Source organism: Gossypium hirsutum, chromosome A10 (assembly GCF_007990345.1).
Source record: "Gossypium hirsutum isolate 1008001.06 chromosome A10, Gossypium_hirsutum_v2.1, whole genome shotgun sequence".
Lineage (NCBI taxonomy): Eukaryota > Viridiplantae > Streptophyta > Magnoliopsida > Malvales > Malvaceae > Gossypium > Gossypium hirsutum.
In genome coordinates, this window is record NC_053433.1 from 115,344,297 (window position 1) to 115,364,212 (window position 19,916).

Sequence of the window (19,916 nt, forward strand, 5' to 3'; positions counted from 1 at the left end):
TATATATGAGATATTAAAATGTATATACATGGTAAAACATAATATGATATTTACAATATATAAAACTATAATTAAATGATATACACGATATAATATTAATTTACATGGGCATAATATGAAGTATAATATATAAATATATATTAAAAGTATGTATATATGACACAAATGTATTAACAAAACAATAATATCAAAACTAATAATAACAATAATATATAAATGTATAATAATAAAATAATATATATTAAAGATATATAATAAAACATATTAATATTAATAATAAACATAGAGGTAAAAATAGATATAACAAAATGTATATAATAGAGTATTTAAATATGTATACATAAAACATATATTAGGAACAACAACAGTAATATATATAAAACAACTATAAGAATATATATAAAATATATATATGTAGTATTAATTAAAAATGTTTAAATAATAATAAAATATGTTAAAAATAATAATACAAGAATAGTAAAATAGAATAATGAATAATATTAAAATAATAAAGAGTAAAAATAATATAGAAACCGTATTAAATCTGAGAAAGGGACTACATTCGAAACAAATATTAAGTTTTGGAGCCGATTTAAAAAGCTAATAAAGAGGAAAGGGACTGATTCGAACACGCGAGCAAACAGGAGGGCCTAAAGGAGTAAATATCCCCGACCTCCTAAAACAGCGTCGTTCGCATATGTACTAAATTGAAAACGAAATAAATTATAGGGCCAGATTAAGATTAAGTAAAACTTAATTGTGAAGTCATGAAAAAGCGGAGGGGTCAAGAGTGCAAATAACCCCTACTCCTCAAAAACACGCAGATCCCAAGGTACTACGGGTCGAGTCTCCGGGTCGGCGCCTAAATGGCGCCGTTTCAGCATTTTAAAATGGCCGGGCAAAACGGTACGTTTTGCCGGCCTATATAAGCCATTTATTTTTTTATTTTTTCATTTCTCTTCTCCCTCTTTCAAAAAAAACCCTCAAATCCTCTTCCCCTATCGGTCTTAGGCCTTCGTCTCCGGTCCCTAGGCCAATGGACGACCACCGCGCCCTCCGCCGCGTCGGCCACCGTGTAGATCGAAAAAAGGTAAAAAAATTATATTTTTTTATTTTTAAAGCATATATATATGTATATGTGGATAAAATAGGTTAAAAAAAAAAGAAAGAGAATGAAGATAAGGATGAGAATCACCTTCGGCTATTAGCTTTTTATTCTCTGTTTGGACTGTTTTATGCTTTTGATGTTGCTAGGGTTTGTGTTTTGCTTTGTATTTTTTTTAAAAATCTAATATTATTTCTCATTTCACAAAAGTCCGAAATGTTACAATGGTTTTTTGATTTGGCTTTATATAGCCATTACAAATCCTTTTTTATATTACATTGTCTTTTCTTTGCAGGAAAATGGGCGGTGGAGCAGAGGCCATTTGTGCTGTCGACGTGACTGGGGCGGTGGGAGTCAAAGGCGGTGAAGGCAAGTGGTTTAGGGTTTCAAAATTTGAAACCCTAAACTTGGGGCTAGTTAGGTTTGGGCTTCTGTTTAGGGGTTAGTGGGTTTTGGGTAGGTTATTTGTTTTGGTCCCAAAATTGGGCTTGTACAATCTACAAAACATAATCTCAGAGACCTTCCGGTTGAACCCGGCAGTTCCACTTCTTGTTCCCTACGTCTCGTCTGATCGTTGTAACTTATTAGGGTACAACATTCCCAAGGGTACAATGTTGCTAGTGAATGCATGGGTGATCCATAGGGACCCAAAGGTATGGGATGAGCAACATGTTTTAAGCCAGAAAGGTTCGACAACGGTCCGGCCGAGGGTTATAAGATGATGCCGTTCGGGTTAGGAAGAAGGGCTTGTCCCGAAATGGATTTAGGCCAACGTGTTGTGGGATTGGCTTTAGGGTCATTGATTCAATGCTTTTGAGTGGAAACGAGTAAGTTCAAAGAAAATTGATATGGCGGAAGGGAGAGGACTAAATTTACCAAAAGCTAAGCCTTTAGAGGCCTTTTGCAAAGCTCGCAACACTGCAAAGGAGCTACTTTCATGAATAGTTATGGTATTCGTTTTATGTCAGTCATTTGTTTTATGTCAGTCATCTTTTAGTTTTAGTCCCTCTACTATATTTAAAATTTGGATTTATTCCTTGTATTCTAATTTAGCATATAATGTCATTAAGTAGTAAAAATAAGGTTAAATTCTACTATATATTAGGCCCTATATTTTGCAAAAATTGTGGGTTTAGTTTCGATGCTTTTATTTGATTTTTTTTTGCTTCATTCAAACTGATCTGTTGTAAATAGAATAAGAACAACATTTAAAGGAACAACTTACAAAATACCACAATAAAACATTTCCTACAATTAAAAACTAATATATGACATCAAAGGTAATACTCACCACCAAGCTTTAAACATGTCAGCACGATTAATACCTGCTACAATTATTTGATCAATTTTAGTCACTATACTTTTCAACTTTTGAAATTTGAGTCCTGACAAAAAAAGTAGCAGTTAAATTTGTTTAGTTAAATTCAATTATTAGTTTTGTACTATGCATACAATTGTAAATTTTGTCCATCTTCTCCAATTATTTGATCAATTTTAGTCACTATACTTTTCAACTTATGAAATTTGAGTCCCGACAAAAAAAGTAACAGTTAAATTTATTTGGTTAAATTCAATTATTAGTTTGTACTATGCATACAATTGTAAATTTTGTCCATCTTCTCCAATTAGATAATTCTAAGTCCCTATACTTTTTACATTTTGAAATTTCAGTCTTGACACAAATGACAATCATTAATCCATTAACTAGATTTTTTTAGTAAATGATATGTGGAAATAATAAGTCGACACTGCATTACACATAATAATATGTTTGTTGCATTGAGTTTTGGAAGTGATAGAACTTAACTTAGGGTGTGTTTGATAAACTAAAAAATTAAGTACTGTATTTTTACTACTAAATTTTATAAGTGATGAATTTATATTACAAAATTGTTTGGTAAATTAATAAATATGAAGATTGAATATAATTTTGCTGTATGATCAAAGTAAATATTGATTTTTAAAATATTATTTATTTTTTAATTTAATCTTATTAATATAATAATTTATATTATTTTAGATAGTTTGGATGAAAGATAAATATATTAATTTGAATATTTCATTTTTTTTAAAGAGAGGATAATTTATTTTAATTTTTTAATAAAATAAAATCAATTTAATATTTTCTATGTTAAGTGATATGTAGGTAAATGGAATATATAGAATTGTGATCAATCAAATATTGCAAAGCCTCGGTATCTATCTATCAGAATTGGATCATAACGAAAATTTGGTCTATACTGGTACCATAATTTGGGATTTTTTGGGGGGGGGGGGGGGGGAGGTTAGAATTAGAGTGATAGAAAAGCAAGGATATGGGCTTGTGTAAGTAGGAAACAGAAAATATCTATTCTAGTTCTATCATCAGCTATGGATTCGAATCTAAGAGAAATTCTAAAGAATGTTTGCTACCTTGAGATTTTCTTGTCTTTCTTGACCGATAAGGAAAAAGAAATTCGGTCAAACGAAAATGCCATTTTGGAGTTTTATCAACAATTTTCTTTGTGTAGGCAGAAATTTGGTATTTTCTGAATCCTTGTGTAAGAAATTACAAAAGAAATTCTTTCAGCAAAGATGTGAATTAGGAAAGATTGGTTGACAAAATATGAACTAGAGATTGAATCTTAATATACCTTAGAAAAATACATTTTTGTTACCGCGAGATATATTGGCAGCTGCGAATTGTTTGATTAGAATGGGTACACTTGACTATATGAATCATTTGAAGAATAAGACTTACTTATTTTATTCAACGCTTTTGTATTGAAATTTTATATTAAGAAAAAAATTAAAATTATCAAACATATTTAAAATATTAAATGTTAAAAATTTTTATTTTCAATTAAATGAAATTTTATTTTTCAATGGTTTATCAAATTCACTTTTAATGAATTTAATAGATATCTTTTAGTGAAGGTTAAAATTTTAAAATTTAAAAAATAAATAAATTAAATTTAATTAAATAAAAGTATAACGACTAAATCCAAACCTTCGTTAAATACGGGGACTAATATCAAAAGTTAACCTACAAATAACTAGTCCCATTAACTTTTCCGATAAAAAAAAACTTATTTAAAAACTCTCTTTTCAATAATATGAGTTAGAATGGATGCTCTTTTTAAACAAGTTTGTCAGTAAGGTATTAATTAAGTTATAAATAGAGGGATTAAATTATGATAAATTAAAATATAAGATTAAAATATAGTAGAGGGACCAAACCGGAATTGGACCATTTTATGTAAAGGGCCGGGAAATCTTCACCCAGTAAGTTTGGGCTGCTTGGGCTGATTTGTGATTCGAATTGGTTACTCGTCAACACCACTATTTTTTTAATATTAAAAATTATATTCTATTATATTTTTAATCTTTTAATTATATTTAAATAAAAGTAAATTTTTAATTAATAATTAATAATCCGAGTGGGACCGAGTTGACTTAAAATACACTGAGTTTGAATTTTGGTCTATGGTATGAACATAACACCACTTATCATTGGTTTCATTGGACCGTTTGCTATAAAGCCAAGAGTGTGACTTTCAATAATAATAATAATACTATGTTTGAGTTTGATGTTTGGATTATTTATTTGCAATAATAATTAATTGCTGATTTTTTTTCTTTGTACTTGAAAACAATTTAATTCCCATTTTAATTTGAAAAAATGACTTTTTATCATTTAATATTTTTTTAAAAAAGCACTAATCTCTCTCTCTTCTTTAAATTTTTGTCTTAGGTTGGATTAGGTTAGATTAAGTCGAGACTTGATTTTTAAAAAAATAATTTCACGAAAAAAAACTTGAGTTTGGCTCAACTAAATTTATTCAAATAGTTCATTTCACTGTTTAAAAATAATAAATTATTAAAAATAAAATTTTATATTAATATTTATGTATTTTTATAATTAAATTTTAGTGGGTATTTGGTACATTAGCTATATATTTTTTATTTCATAAGCAATCCTAAAAATTTAACATGTCTTTCTTGCTTTAAATATTTTTTAAATATTTTATTATATTCCTATAGAACACTTGTCAACTCTTGGCACTGCTTGTGAAGTCTAAAAACTCGACAGTATAACAAATTTTTTTTCATTAATTTTAAATAAAAATTTAAGTAAAAAAGTCAGCTCGAGAATAAAAAAGTTTTATCTAAGCTTAAGTTAATCAAGCCGAAATACCCATGATCAAGTCAAAATACAATTAAAATAAATTGATTTTTTTCCCTAATATCTATAAGGTAGAAGTTGTTTCATAAAAACTCATACCCCAATCTTTATACTTTTCAAAGTTTTGAATTTAATTCTTCTATATTTTTGGAAGTTCCAATAGAATTAATCACTCCACTTTAAATTTCAAATAAAAACTTCTAACAATAAAACATAATGTTACATGTTGAACTTCAATAAAAATTCATAAAAATGAAATCAAGAAGTAAAAAGGACTAAAATTTAAAAAAAATAATAAAGAGATTAAATTTCAAAAATCTAAAAAGTATAGTAACTAAAGCCGTATTTAAACATAGGAACTCATCTTGTTATCGGCTTTATGTTAAATTTAGACGAAGTCATGAAGAATTAAAAAAGGAATATCCACAAATTTGATTTCACCCTACTCAAAATCCACAAAATTGATTCTAAATTTCTACATTCTCATGCAAGACAAAGAGTCATCTTTCTAATACCCCTTAAAAGAAGTCATGGATTTCATTTGATGGATGAATAAAGTTTCCAAGAAGAAATTCTCTGGAATGCTTTAAACATCTTCCAGAAATGAATAAACCCGTGTGCAAAAATCTGCTGTATTTGTTGCGGCTGGATCAAAATTTTAAATTGAGTATTCAAATTTGAAGTTTATCATATATAATTATATTTATAAATTTTTAATTTTATAATGTGCTATTATTACGTGTGGGTTTTAAGTTAATTTAGTCGACATTAATCTACATTATTTTTAATTTTTTATTGATTTGTGTTGTAATAATTTATATTCAAAATTCACCCTTTCTGACTATAAGCAATTGATTATAAATTAAATCCTTAAAAACATTATACGAGTATATTCTTAGTACTTTTATAAGATGAGGCTTATGGATGTTTTAATGTTTGCCGCCACCTGCAAGTGTCACGTCAAGAACTCTAAAAAAAATGGCATTGTGTAATCACACATTGAGAAAAAAAATTATCCATATATAGACGGGTGCACTGCAGATAGGGGTGTAGCCTGAGTGAGAGTGGTAAGGGATTCGGTTACTTCTAAAATAATTTTTTTATTTAAATATTATAAAACTTTTAAAATTTTAAATTAATAAATATATAAAATTATTAAAATAATAATATTCTATTTTTATTATCGTAAAAATTATAATTTTGGCTTCCACCCTAATTATAAATTCTATCATGTATTTTGAGAATAGAATAATGACTTGAGGTGGGTAGTATATCAGATCAATAGTTGTGTGTTTGATTTCACATTAAGTGCTCCTAATGAGGACAAATAAATTGGACCAGTCGTAACGAAAGCATAGTAAATCAAGAGACAAGGTTGAGCACCCAAACGAGTGGGCCAAGAGATTAGACTAACTGGAATGAGAGGTGTGTGCATCACAAGAATGAGTAGGAAAAGAGTATCACCGAAATATCTTAGAAATTTGATAATATTTTCCCGAAATTATGTAGACTATTATTCTTTTAATTAAATAAAATTTACCTTTTCTTTTCAATTTGCTTTCTAACCCATCCCCATCAATTAAAATTGCATGAAATTCTAACACATTTCCCTAATAAATAGTCTTTTTCACACATATTCTTCAATTAAAAGGATTGGGCCCGATTAACAAGTTTGACAATGTCACGTAAAATTATTATAAAAAGCTATACTTTTAACCTACGAACACGTTATTAACGATTAGTGAATAATTAAACCTGCGATTAAAATCACGCTGGTTCTAATTTTTCCCCCAAAAAGACTTTGCATTTTGACTCAAATTTGTATATATAAAGTTTAAACGAAAGAAAAAATAAACAAAATTAAGCATAATTTAGATAATTTATTATCCTAAAGAAAATATATGGACTTCTCCAAAATTTGGGATCAGTTGAATATTGTGAATTATTTTATTCAAAGTAAGGTTCCAATTTAATTCCAAATCAATTAATCACCAATCAATTTTCATAAATGAAGTGACAAAAATATATATTCAAATTTTCAGGTTTTTGAAATTAATTCGATGGTCGAACTCATTAGACAATTGATTTTCAATCTAATCGGTCCAACTAATGTATCCGCTTTAAATTAAATAAATTGTTAGAATTTAATAAAATAAAAAAATTATAAAATGTGGTTCAACTGATTTTTTAGCCCCATTCAACTAGCCTGATCAGTTCATGGGTCAATCATTTTTCATTTTTCTTTATCTCTCTTTGCACCAATACCTTAATCGATTCTCAATCTGACTAATTGATCTGATTTGATTATAAAAATACTGATTGGAATCAATCTCGGATTCAATCTATGAACAACCTCTATCTCTACTCTCTATAAATAAAACTCCAAATCAATTATTCATTTTTAAAATAATTTTGTTGTGCAAACTTTAATATTATCTTTTAATGTGTGGGAAAAAATCATAGGTATTGAGAAATCACCTTTTTTACGAGACTTTGAAGCAAATGAAAACGCGTGGGTGATCATACCCTAAAACCTTTATAAAGGAGATCAATTGAAACACCATCCCACAAACACCTTTTTTTTGTTTCTAAAGTCTTTCCATAATTATTAAAGAATTTAAGCAAAGCATTATTGAAACTATAGTTTCAAAAGCTTGCTAAACATGGCTAAACATTTAGGGTTCTTCATCTTTCTCATTGTGGTGCTAACATTTTCGAATTTCAAACGTGTTGAATGTGGAATCCTCAAACGTGTTCATCGACGAGGTTAGTAATAAATCATTTCTTTTGGGTTTATTTCGGTTTTAATTCTTTTTACATAAATTCTGAAAGAGTATCAATTTGTTTATGATATTAGGGTATGCAAATTTGGCCACCCTTGGAGTTGTGTGCAAATGTTGTGATGGTGAGGGAGGTGAATGTAGGAGCTCATGGGATGCTTCTTATTCTTGCCCAAAGCTTAAATGTCTTCCATGGAAGTATCAGTAACCATTTATATGAATATATGATTAATATTACTATAAGATTAAAGCTACGTCTTTTACCATAAATATCAATTTCAGATAACGAATTGATGATGATACCCTATATTAGTTATTTTTAAATACAATAAAAATAAAACATTTCAAGTTTTACTTGTAATTTTCATGTTGATTTTCATTTTTTTCAGAATAGTGGCACAAATGGGTTTTGTTTTTTTAATATTTGAGTTATATATATCACCCAATAAAAAATATTTCAAAAAATAGTTGAATGCTATTACAGAAAAATATTAAAAAAAGATGGTTGAATTAGTGAATTTGTGTAAATGAGTGATTTTTTTTTTAAACTTTTTTACTCTCTGTGAATTTTGCTTTGTTAGAAAATATTTAAGAATTACTAGATTATGATATGGTAAAAGAAATTTATATAACAATTATATTTATAAAATAGATTGATATAAAATATAAATGAGGTTTTAGTTGAAATGGTAAAGTTAAGATATTGAAAATTATGGTGCTTTAGTTCAAATCTTGTCAAATGTGATTTTTTTTAGATTTTACCCTCATAATAATGTTTTTTGTTTTATAAAAAGAATGAATTTTTAGTAATTTCTCAACTGAGTTGGATCTCAATTGTCTTTGTTGATGAGTGATACTAACTCAATTAACACTAAATAATGATATAGATTAAATTAACTTTCTACCCTAGAATATAAAATGGCAAAAATATCATCATAATAATGTTCCTTATTTTATAAAAAATGGGTTTTCCGTAATTTCTCAATTAAGTTAGAACTCGGTTGTCTCAATTGATGAGTGATACCAGCTCAACAACCCTAAATATTAGTAAAGATTAAAATAACTTTCTATCCTAAAATATAAAATGACAAAAATATCGTCATAATAATATTCCATATTTTATAAAAAATGGGTTTTCTGTAATTTATCAACTAAGTTAGAACTCGGTTATCTTAATTGATGAGCGACACTAATTCTGTCAATCCTAAATATTAGTAGAGATTAAATTAATGTTCTACCCTATCCTCAATTATTTATATTAACTTTTATTTTTTTCTAACTAGATTATCTCCATTAATTCGTAACACCAACAAAATAAAATATTTAAATAGTAATATTCACCATGTAAAACAAAATAAAGTATACACTTGTAAAGCTTTTTATACCATTTATACTTCAACGTGGACAATCATATTTTATGAGAATTTGAAAACATGAAAAGTTAGGCCATAGATTCTGACTAGCTAAGAATGTTCTCTCTTTCTTTCACTTTGTACGCAAATTGACTATTGGATCAAATTCTCAAATGTGAGGTTTTGAATTTCTAGTAGAATTTATGTATGTAAATTGGTAAACTAGTTTCAATTGAATTGGGAATTAATTACAACCACTTATACTTTTGCCATTGTGAATCTACAAGGTTTCTTGATATGGTTGATAATTCTCTAAAAACCATTAATTCTTTTTAATATTTCTTTATATTATATCTAAAATAATAATTTATTGAGTTAATGTCACGAGTCAATTTAAAATAAATTCAGTTGCGAAATTATTAAAATATTCTTACTTTAAAGGGCAATCAATATATCTGTACTATATAAAATGGCTTACTACTCCACTAATAATCATTGGTTAAAAATAATTTTATAAAAATATATTTTAATATAAAATATGCATGATAAAATCTAATATATATATAAAATTTATAATTTCACTGCCAAGGTGAAATTAAGAATTTTGTTTATATAAATTTATTTTCAAGGGAAAAATTTTAGAAATCTTATGCTAAAAAGGTTTAAATTGGATTATTAATTTTTAGTTAAAAATATAAATTTTCAAATGGGCGAAGTCTTTGTCTACCCCTACCTTCGTCTCATAAAAGCCTTTGTCTTATAAAATGGTGTAATTCATTTTTAGTCCCTCTAGGAAACTAATAGTTCAACATAGGCTTTTTTTAATATAAAATTTCTGGTTTTGACCCATATAATTTATAATTTTTTTATCTTGGCCCCTTAGAAACAATTTTTTAAATTTTCCCTATAAATTAAATATATATATAAAAGATTATTCTTCCAAAATGATTATATAAAATTTATTAATTTTCAATCTTGTCAAAAGTTACTCCTTTCATCACATATAGAAATTACTAAAAACAAGGGAATACTAGAAGAGAATATATATATAATCATAAAGTAATTTAGACACATTTTTAGGAAACAAATTTATGCTTTTGAAATTTAACACTCAAGTTGTTTGCAATAATTTAGAGAATTTGGCATCCATTGCCTAACATTTTGATTGAATTATCAAGGGAATCCTTTTACAGTTTTAGTATATTGATTAATCATAGAGGATATGTTTGCTTGGTGCTCTCAAAAGGGTAAACTATACAGATAGTCATCCAATTATTAAAAATTTTTATTTTAGACATTAAAATAAAAAAGTTTGTAATGTAAGCGTTCACATACATAGTTCGGAATCACAAACAACAAGCTGACATAACAGTTAAATAATCGGTATAATAATAAATTTAGTCATTAACTTGTTAATGCAGAGTAAACAATTATACTGAAGCGTATTAGAACTTGTGTCAGGACCATGGTACCAATTAGAGTTCAATGAAAGCATTGCAACGGGGCATTGGCAACCAGATGCTTACACAATCAACAGTCATCGGATGCAGCAAGGGTATGCAGCAACCAGCTGTTGGTTTTTACATCAAATTATACCATCTGCATGACTTGAATTTGGATGTTTGCAACAGACACAACATATGAGCAACAAGTAGATTACCAAGGTTACTACCTGTATCGTATAGTAAATGCAGTGGCCAATGAAGCTATGGTGTTTGGCATCGCATACCATAGCTTTACAATCGGGACGAAACGGGGCTTACACCCCACGCTCTTTTGCCAATTCTCTGACATTAGCCCCATGCCACACTTTGGACGTCTTGCTCTACGCTAACCAAAATCTTGCCCATTATTACATAGGTCTGGTGGGGGAGAGGAAGAGGGAGAGGGACGAGGTGAGGAGGGCTTTTTACTTTATTTTATATTAAGATTAAGATTAATATAAAATTTAAATTTATTATTATATTTTTTTGAAAATATCTATGAATTTTTATATATTTCTTTGAATTTTTTTAGAATTAGGATCAAATTGAAACAATTGTAAATTTTGAAGTTTAATTTTTTAAAATTATGACTAAATCGATATAATATATAAAAGTTTAGAGCTAAATTTGTTATTATAAAAAAATTTTAATTGTTTGTGATTTTAACGGGAGTTATCAAAATGATCGAACAATGTACCATGAATACTTAAATTGCAAACTTTTTATTTTGAGTACCTAAAATGAAATTTTTTTAATAACTATCTTTGTAACCTACCCTTTTTAAAAATGTAAAAAATAAAACCATCCAAATGGAACATTATTAGATTCATGATTTTATTTTCTATACTTATCATAAAACCTTTAATCGAGTTGGTTTAATAGGTGAATTGTGTATGAATTTAGTTAAAAAATATATATTCTTTCTTTTAAAGGATACTACTTTTTATCTTATCATATTTTTATATAATTTTAAATAAAATAATTAAAAATCACGTATTCAAATATCGAGCATGTGTTTATAATGTTTATATATAAATTTTTTATCATTACACCAATAATTGAATAAATTTCAAAAAAATATTTTATTTCACCCTCATAGTGAATGTGATATAGTCTAAATTTTTAAAGACTTTAGCATATGTTACAAGTATATTAATTTTTACAATATTAAAATTAAATATATACAATAAAATTTAGTAAAAATTTATAAAAATCATAAAGATAATTATAAAATTGAAACCATTCTCGACTCAACTCGAAAATTTTAACGGTAAAAAATCTAATTTTATAAAAATAAATATATATAAGTAATTGTATGTTTTTTTTTTTGTGTGTGTGGATGATTTGAACCTTGCTAGTCCACATATATGTTCCAAAATTCATTGAAACAATTCATTGTACTTCTCACATGTTAAAGGAGGCTCCCTATGCTCAAAATTAGGAATAAGAATCTTATGATAGACTTCAACAACACTGTTTTTCAGCTTTGAGGTGGATTTCAAAATGACCAAATGTTCCACCAAATTCAATAACCAAAAATTGGAATTTCTAACTAAGAATGTTCATTTGATACATCTAATAATTCATACATTTGTATTAGGTTAAATTATGTCTCTATTTTTCAAAAATGTGAAATTTAATCTCTTTATTTTTTGCATTTTAAAAAACCAGGTCCGATGATTAATAATGTTAAATTTAGATTGATTTTGTTAGAATAATTATATTTTGATATGATAATCGTTTATACGATGTAAATTTTAAAAGTGGAAGGGATTTACTTATACTGGTACACCCTTTCGTATATTTTGTATGACTAATATTCTAATGATCTAACTGTCATATTTTATATTCTATTCATATAAATTATACATATCAAATTTGATGTAAATTAAAATTTGTCGACTATTTATTTTATGTAAAAAAACTTTCAATACTTCAATAAATATTAATATATATAATATTTTAGATCGATTCAAAAATTTACATACATGACAAGTACAAATATATTGATGAATTCAATGGTTAGTTCGTTAAAATATTAATCATACGTGTACTAATTTTAAATATATTAATTTAATTATTTTTTGGTATCACGTAATCAAAATATTTTTTAATTAAAGATTGCATATTCTTGGGCATATATACTTAGCTATCAAAATGGAACCCAATGGAACTGATAATAAAGTATATTTGCTTTTTTTAAAAAGTTAGATACATAAAAACAGAGGTGGCGACAGAGGCTGTCAAGTATTTTTGCCTCCCTCACAAATAGAAATAAAAAATAATTATTCTTTAATTTATAAAAAAATTGAAAGCTATAACAGTAGTACAATAATAAAATTATATTATAATATTTTCAAAATTTTATAATTCAATTTTAGTCCTTTCATAAAAATTTCAAAAAGGAAAATATGTTCACTTCTTTTTTAATGTCTCAAAACTTGCATTACGCATAAAGTTATAGATTTAATCTATGCTTTCGGATGAATCATTCTTAACCTATAGACTTTCCAAATTTCAATATTGACGCAAATAACAGTCCTTACATCCATTAATTAGCTTTTTTTGTAAATAAATGTAAAAAAATTAATAAATTGACATTATATTGCATATACGATCATATGTTTGCAGCATCTTATTTTGAAAACAATAGAACTTAATAAATCTAATAGCTATTGTTTAGTCGGGACTAAAATTTTAAAATTCGAAAAAGTATATGAACTAAAACTGATCAAATTAAAATATAAAGACTAAATCCACAATTTACACATAATACAAGAACTAATTGCAAAATTGAACCTATATTAAATTTTTTTTAGAAAATCAGTACATTTATATTCTGCTTTTCCTGAAAACAATATATTCGGTCATTGATTCTTGAAAGATATGTAAGGAAGATAAATAGATAGATTGCTTAATATACCCATTGCATTGGATGAGGGTGTCATCTGTGATTCTTCCAAAAGTTGAAACAAAACAAAACAAGATAAATAAATAAATTTTTAAATTCAATAAATATAAATAAAGAGATGATGTTGAAAAGACTAAAGGAGTCAACTGTTAATTAATTTTACAACATAAAGCATATCCCCACACATCAAACAAAAATGAAAAATAATAAATTAAAAGGAAAAGCATTTTATATAAATTTCACAAACAAAATTAAAGGTGGGTTTGAATAGGCGGTGTATTTATTTGCGTTTATTGTAAAAACAACAATGACGGCGAGATTAGATACTGTAATGATACTGTAGCGTAAAAAAAATAAACTAAATGCACCGCGCCACACCGCTCATCTAAACCCACCCTAAATGAGTCTATATTGTTTGTAGAATATAAAATTTCACATGAAAGATTTATTTTAAAAAAACATTCAAGTCTGAAGTTGGGTCAAATATTTTAGTAAGTTTCGATAAAAATGTTCAAACAGTCTAAGACCTAATCTCCTGTCGCAAACTATCTTGACAAGTCCATCTATGGTTTTATTTTCCTCATGAGAGAAAAATAATGTGGATTGTTATGCGGGTTGCAATATATGAATATTTAATATTTGACTTTTTTTTTAAAATATCAATGGTCAAATTTATTCTTTTTTAAAAAAAGATTGAGGGTCAATTTTATCTCCAAAAAAAAGAAGATAAAATTGTCAAAAGACATAAACATTAAGTACTAAAATTTATCATTATGCTTACTTTTAATTATTTTATTTAATCATTTCATAGAAAAATAATTAAAAAATGAAAACACCGTTTTATTAACATTAATTGCTTTACTAAAATTGATTCTGAATGAATCTCGAATTGACTCAGTGATAGCAACTGGATGAAACATATTTATTGTAATAGTAGTAGAGTATTATTATGGTGTCTTCTTGTGATTTTATTTATAAAAGAAAGAAAGAAAGAAAATGTAGTCATATTCGTGCCCATGCTTCCTAAATGGCTTATAAATAGCTTTAGACGGTTTGCCAACTTCCACATCTTGCAGTCTTTCGCTCTCTGTTTGCCAATTCCTCTATGTTTGTGTTTGGTCTCCTCTTTTGAGGGACTTTTTACTGTTAACACATCTTTCAAACATCAGACCTTTGGTTGACAAAGAAAGCTTTTTTTTTCTTTTTTTTTTTCAATTTCTCTTTTAACAATCTGATATGGAAAACAAAAGTCAAGTGAATGGCTCTTCTTCTTCTTCTTTACATCATCTCTTTTCTCCTAAGGACTCTTCTTCATTATCCTCCACTAGTGAGATTCTTGGGAGTATTTTCCCACCTCCACCACCGGTAAAACACTTTTTTTTTTTTAAATACCCTTTACTCTTTTGGCAACTGTTATGCCTGCAAATATGTGAATCTTTGGTGGGGTTTATGTATTTTAAGTTAATGATTGTTTAAAAGTATGTATATCAAATGTTTGACTATGTTCACTGTGCTGCAAATGTCTAAATTATGTTCTCTTTCTGATTTCAGGTTCAAGGGAAGGACTCTATTCACTCAGGTATTAGGGGTACATGGAATAATTGCCTTTCATTGCCTCGTATGCTTGTTTCTTAGATGAAAACTATATATATATATGTGTGTGTGTATGGAGTCAAATTAATGGTGATAGCTAAGTCACAAAGTTTGCTTTTTTGCTTGATTCTCAGGCAACTTAATGACACATGAAGTTGGATGAGGGAATATAATTCAAAAGTTGCAAAAAATGTTATGTTGTAGATCATACCACATATAGAAAGGGACAAAGCAATGGCACAACCAGCAATGACAAGAGTCCATCTATTTATCACAGTGAAACAATGGAACCTTGCTATCTCAGCTCATCTATCTACTATGGAGGCCAAGAATATTATTCTCCAAAGCAGCAAACCACTGATGCTCCCCTATATGTAAGTGTATTTACACATAACAATATTCCTTAAACTGATACCCTTTTACATGGCAAACTTGAGAGAATATTGTGAACTTTACACAGAGGTTCTGCATCTTCTTTTATACTCAATTCTTGGTCTTTTTCTTTTACAGTTCAGGAAGGAAGGGGAAGAAGGTGATCCCATTGGAATCAATTCTAATGGTGCTTCAAGGGGCAATTGGTGGCAGGGTATGAAGCTATGAAACTCTTTTACGCATTAGCGATAGCTGTGTTACTGGTATTCATGCCTGACATTCGCAACCGAGTTGGAGTAACATAGAATGATAGTACGGAATAGTGTTTAATCAACTATTGTTTCTTTGAACAGGCTCACTGTATTACTAACGTCTCCATCCAAAATAATGCAAATGTGTCAACTCAAGGTATAAATGAAAACTTTGTCATCCCATTCTGTTATGCATTTTGAGCTTATATGTTATTATTTTAATGTGGTTTAGGTGATTAAATTCATGTTTATGAACCATTTTGCAGGAATGGTAGAGCTTGATCAACCTTATTATTATGGACAATAAGCTAGTAGATAGCTAGCATAATAGGAGAAGCATATACATGTATATGTATATGTATTTGAATGTATCTAGGTCAGTGTGTGTGGCATCTTGTTCTTCTACTTTTGTTTTGGTTGACTAGTCTTATCTTTATGTACTGAACTATGCTTGTGGGAATTTTTCCCACTAGGAAATCTATTAATATAGCTATAATATTAACGTATACATTATCTTTAATGTTCATGCTATAGTTGAACATCCATGTCTAACGCATATCTAGACATGAGTATCGAGATACAACTCCAAAAACCCTTCAAAAATATGGAAAATTAAAAAAAATAAAAGGATCAAATATGTTCGTGCTCAAAATCGTATCTAACACTAACAGTCAATTATGACAGAACATATATTTATTACATTTAGGCATAAGGTAAAGAGCAAAAACAACAATAATCTTCATTCAAGTTTCTAATTACAAAATTTGGATAGTTATTACGACTTCATAAAATATTCAGTATGAAATTATTTATATTATGTATATAAGAAAAAAATTGAGGATGAAAGACCAAGTTTGACAACAATCGATGCATTATTTGTGAGGTATGCGTAGGTGGCAAGGTTAAAATTTAGTAATTAGAGATTAATTGTAGTTGTGAGGTAAAAAATTTCACCGCATCACAGATGTAGTGAATCCAAAAACGCTTAATACCATCGTATCTAAGTATATAAAAGATATAAAGACTCTTGAATCAACCACCACAAAAAGTTAATCAAGGATCTCTTGTGCCATCGCCGTGGTATTCCCAATCATGTTATTCAGCACTTAAAAGTGAATATAACTCAACTTGGTACATAAAATTAAAAGGTGGATGTTCAAAATTACTATAAACAAAAGTAAGAGTAACAAATCGTATAACTTCGTAGAATAATGTAAACACAATGCTTCATTGATGTCGAACTAGAGGAATCTTATGACTCCATGGTTAAGACAATCACCAATGGAGTTCATCTCACTTGACTACAGACGACTAAACTACAAGCATCCACTTTAGAGTCCACGTTTGTTGGTTTATTTGTAATTGCAATTAGGAACTGGATTCCCAATAGGCAGAGGAATACAGTTACCAAGAAAATGACCACTCTCTTGTGGAAGATTTATGCTGCCACACAGTTCAATTTGGGAAAACTCATCTTTCAGAAGATCATCAAGCATGCGGATAGAGTGTACGCCAGGCTATGTCTTCATTTCCCTCCAATTTTTCAGAATTTGTTTAAGCAAAATTCTAAACTTGTGTTAGCCACTAAAAAGTATGAGAGGAAGTTTGCAGATTTTAATATTCTTACAAGTGGCTTGAAGGGAAGCACACCAAGGCCAATCCAAGAACCGTGCCTCCAGATAAAATACGTTCTGGAGAAGCAGTGTCTGCACTAGTTGGCACAAAGAGTGGCACTCTTGGGCAATTTTCAACCTTTGAGCAGAGGATGTTGCAACATCTCACTGCTGAAATTGCCTCACAAGAACAGTTCATTTAACAACTTGAAGCCAATGTTCATCGAGCAAAGGCCTTGAGGAATGATTTTTCTTTGGCAAAATGGTTGTGGCGGAGTTCCCAGAGACCACAATGGAGTTTTGAAAGCTTTATTCTCTAGTACGTTGGGAGACATCGAGCAAGGACAAGCGGAGTTGATGGCGATCTCCCAGGCACTAGAGTGTTCTATTCAATGAAAAGGTGATGACTCGCGTGGTCTCATTATTGAATCAGATTCTGCCCGTTCAATTTCTTGGTGCTCAAACAATCAACTTTGCCCAAGCTTGTATTGTATGATCCTGAATTGTATTGATGCTGATGTTAGTCCTGAGATGAGAAGGTGGGCTGGTTTCTTGGAAAAAGTGGGGGCTGATCGTACTGAATCCTTTGTAGCATCTGTTCAAGTTTTCTGGTAATCTAGCTTGTATTCTCCTGATTTTTAAACAAAAAGAAGGCGAAGAAGAAGAGGAATCAACTTGGAAGAGCGATATAGAGATGTGTTAAGGAAGGTAGTCTTTTGGGGGGTTCGTACTTTGCTTAAGAGTATATCCAAAAAGGGATTTTTTCCTACCGAATAGTCCACAAGGACAAAAACTCATTGCTAAAGTCATGTTATTCTCTGGGAAACAAAATAACCAAGCAGATTGCTACTATATTCTCAAGCATATTCGAAGTGATTAAACACCAAGGAAACCACAATTCATAAATCTGCAGCTAAAAACAAACCAAAACCAAAATACCATAATTAAAGTAAAGAAATGTCTTAAAAGTCGGAACATAATTCTCCAAACCTACAAACCAGGAAAAGGCTAACATCCCAGACATATTATACAACCAATAACAGCAATATTAAGAAGCTCACAAGTAATAATTCTTATGCTCTTGCATTCCATTGATTGAAACTAGGCTCTCAACATAAACAAAAAGGGATTTGGACTCTCGACGATGATCAAGGTAAGTACAAATCCCAAGCACCTTAAGCTCTTGGGATAATTTGTTTAAAAGAAACATTTCACCATTTTTCCGAAAAATCCTCATGTGTTGACAACAACTCCAAGAATAGAATACTAAATTTTTTAGTCCACACTCCATTCATAACCCATAAATAAATAAAAATGTTAATTCTTTCCACTGTGTAAGCAAGAACATCAAGCCATCCATTAAACACCAATACCTGAAGGATATATTGTGGGTAGAACCCGATAAATTCTGGGATAGGTGAGATCAAAAAATTCTCATTAGCAATGTCAAATGAAAGAATCATGTCTTTTTCATCGGGATAGTACCCCATCGTTGTTTTTCAATAACAAAGTCCATCTAAGTAATTATTACCCAAATCTAAACCACTTGGGAGTATAATTAGGAGATAAAATTTCCTTCCAAGAATCGTGATTTTAAAAGAATAAATTCAACTTGGGACATAATAGCAGGAGTTGAATAATAACTCTTCACTATCAACATAATAAAGAGTAACAAATCGTATGAATTTGTAGTCATCAGTTTTACAATCAAACTTGAATGAACTGTAGTCGAAAGTAACACGATCACAAGTAAGGCCTGGGTAAGTAGGGCGTTGGACTGAGGATGGAGGAAGGATTTTAAATTCTCTAGTTGATCGGTTTCAAATGACAGCCATATCCGATAAAGAACTATGTAAACAGAATAATTGTTGGGGTTTTGGAATAAAACAAAGGAGAATTGAAGCAAAGAGAAAATGGAAGCAAAGAGAATTGATCAAGATAAAAACTGAGAAATCTGATTACATATCAAATTTCATTAAGTCAAAAAAAGGCAGTTACCTAATGTATAACTGCTCCCACTAATTACTTTACTAAAAACATAACTTAAATTACACACAAAATAAAGCTGACTTATCAGCTATTACATCACTTGAACATCATTCAAATCAACAACTAATCTTACTGACTTTAAAGACAAATTACAAAAGAACTAAAGCTAGTTACATATTAAACAAAATGTACCTGCTGTACTGGTTGAGCTTCAAAGCTTCCCTGCTGTTGCATTGCAAGCCAAAGTTCAACACTCCTCCTTGGACTGTATGCAACAAACACCAATACTTTTTTTTAAGTT

The 19,916-nt window shown here is 28.8% G+C and overlaps 1 protein-coding gene and 1 long non-coding RNA gene across 3 annotated transcripts; both read left to right on the plus strand.

The window, feature by feature from the left end:
* The first annotated feature begins 7,713 nt into the window (after positions 1-7,713).
* On the plus strand, positions 7,714-8,404 carry LOC107936660 (uncharacterized). Its single transcript, XR_001694456.2, has 2 exons — positions 7,714-8,036; positions 8,128-8,404. It is a non-coding gene; the product is annotated as an uncharacterized lncRNA (long non-coding RNA).
* Positions 8,405-14,818: 6,414 nt separating this feature from the next.
* LOC107936654 (uncharacterized) lies at positions 14,819-16,519 on the plus strand. 2 transcript variants are annotated; one of them, XM_041078204.1, is made up of 6 exons: positions 14,819-15,162; positions 15,349-15,376; positions 15,668-15,764; positions 15,901-15,976; positions 16,116-16,170; positions 16,280-16,519. In XM_041078204.1, exons 1-6 carry the CDS (start codon positions 15,034-15,036, stop codon positions 16,318-16,320), a joined length of 426 nt encoding a protein of 141 aa, XP_040934138.1. In that variant the 5' UTR covers positions 14,819-15,033; the 3' UTR covers positions 16,321-16,519. The 2 variants fall into 2 exon arrangements, with proteins under 2 accessions (XP_040934138.1, XP_016724892.1); XM_016869403.2 differs by having other exon boundaries at positions 14,828-15,162; positions 15,595-15,764.
* Positions 16,520-19,916: the final 3,397 nt, after the last annotated feature.

Bases quoted from the DNA above. Each gene is read 5' to 3' on its own strand.
- LOC107936654 (XM_016869403.2), top strand. From the start codon at position 15,056: ATGGCTCTTCTTCTTCTTCTTTACATCATCTCTTTTCTCCTAAGGACT. The intron at 15,765-15,900 runs GTAAGTGTATTT...TTTCTTTTACAG, and splicing joins CCACTGATGCTCCCCTATAT to TTCAGGAAGGAAGGGGAAGA. The intron at 16,171-16,279 runs GTATAAATGAAA...ACCATTTTGCAG, and splicing joins TGCAAATGTGTCAACTCAAG to GAATGGTAGAGCTTGATCAA.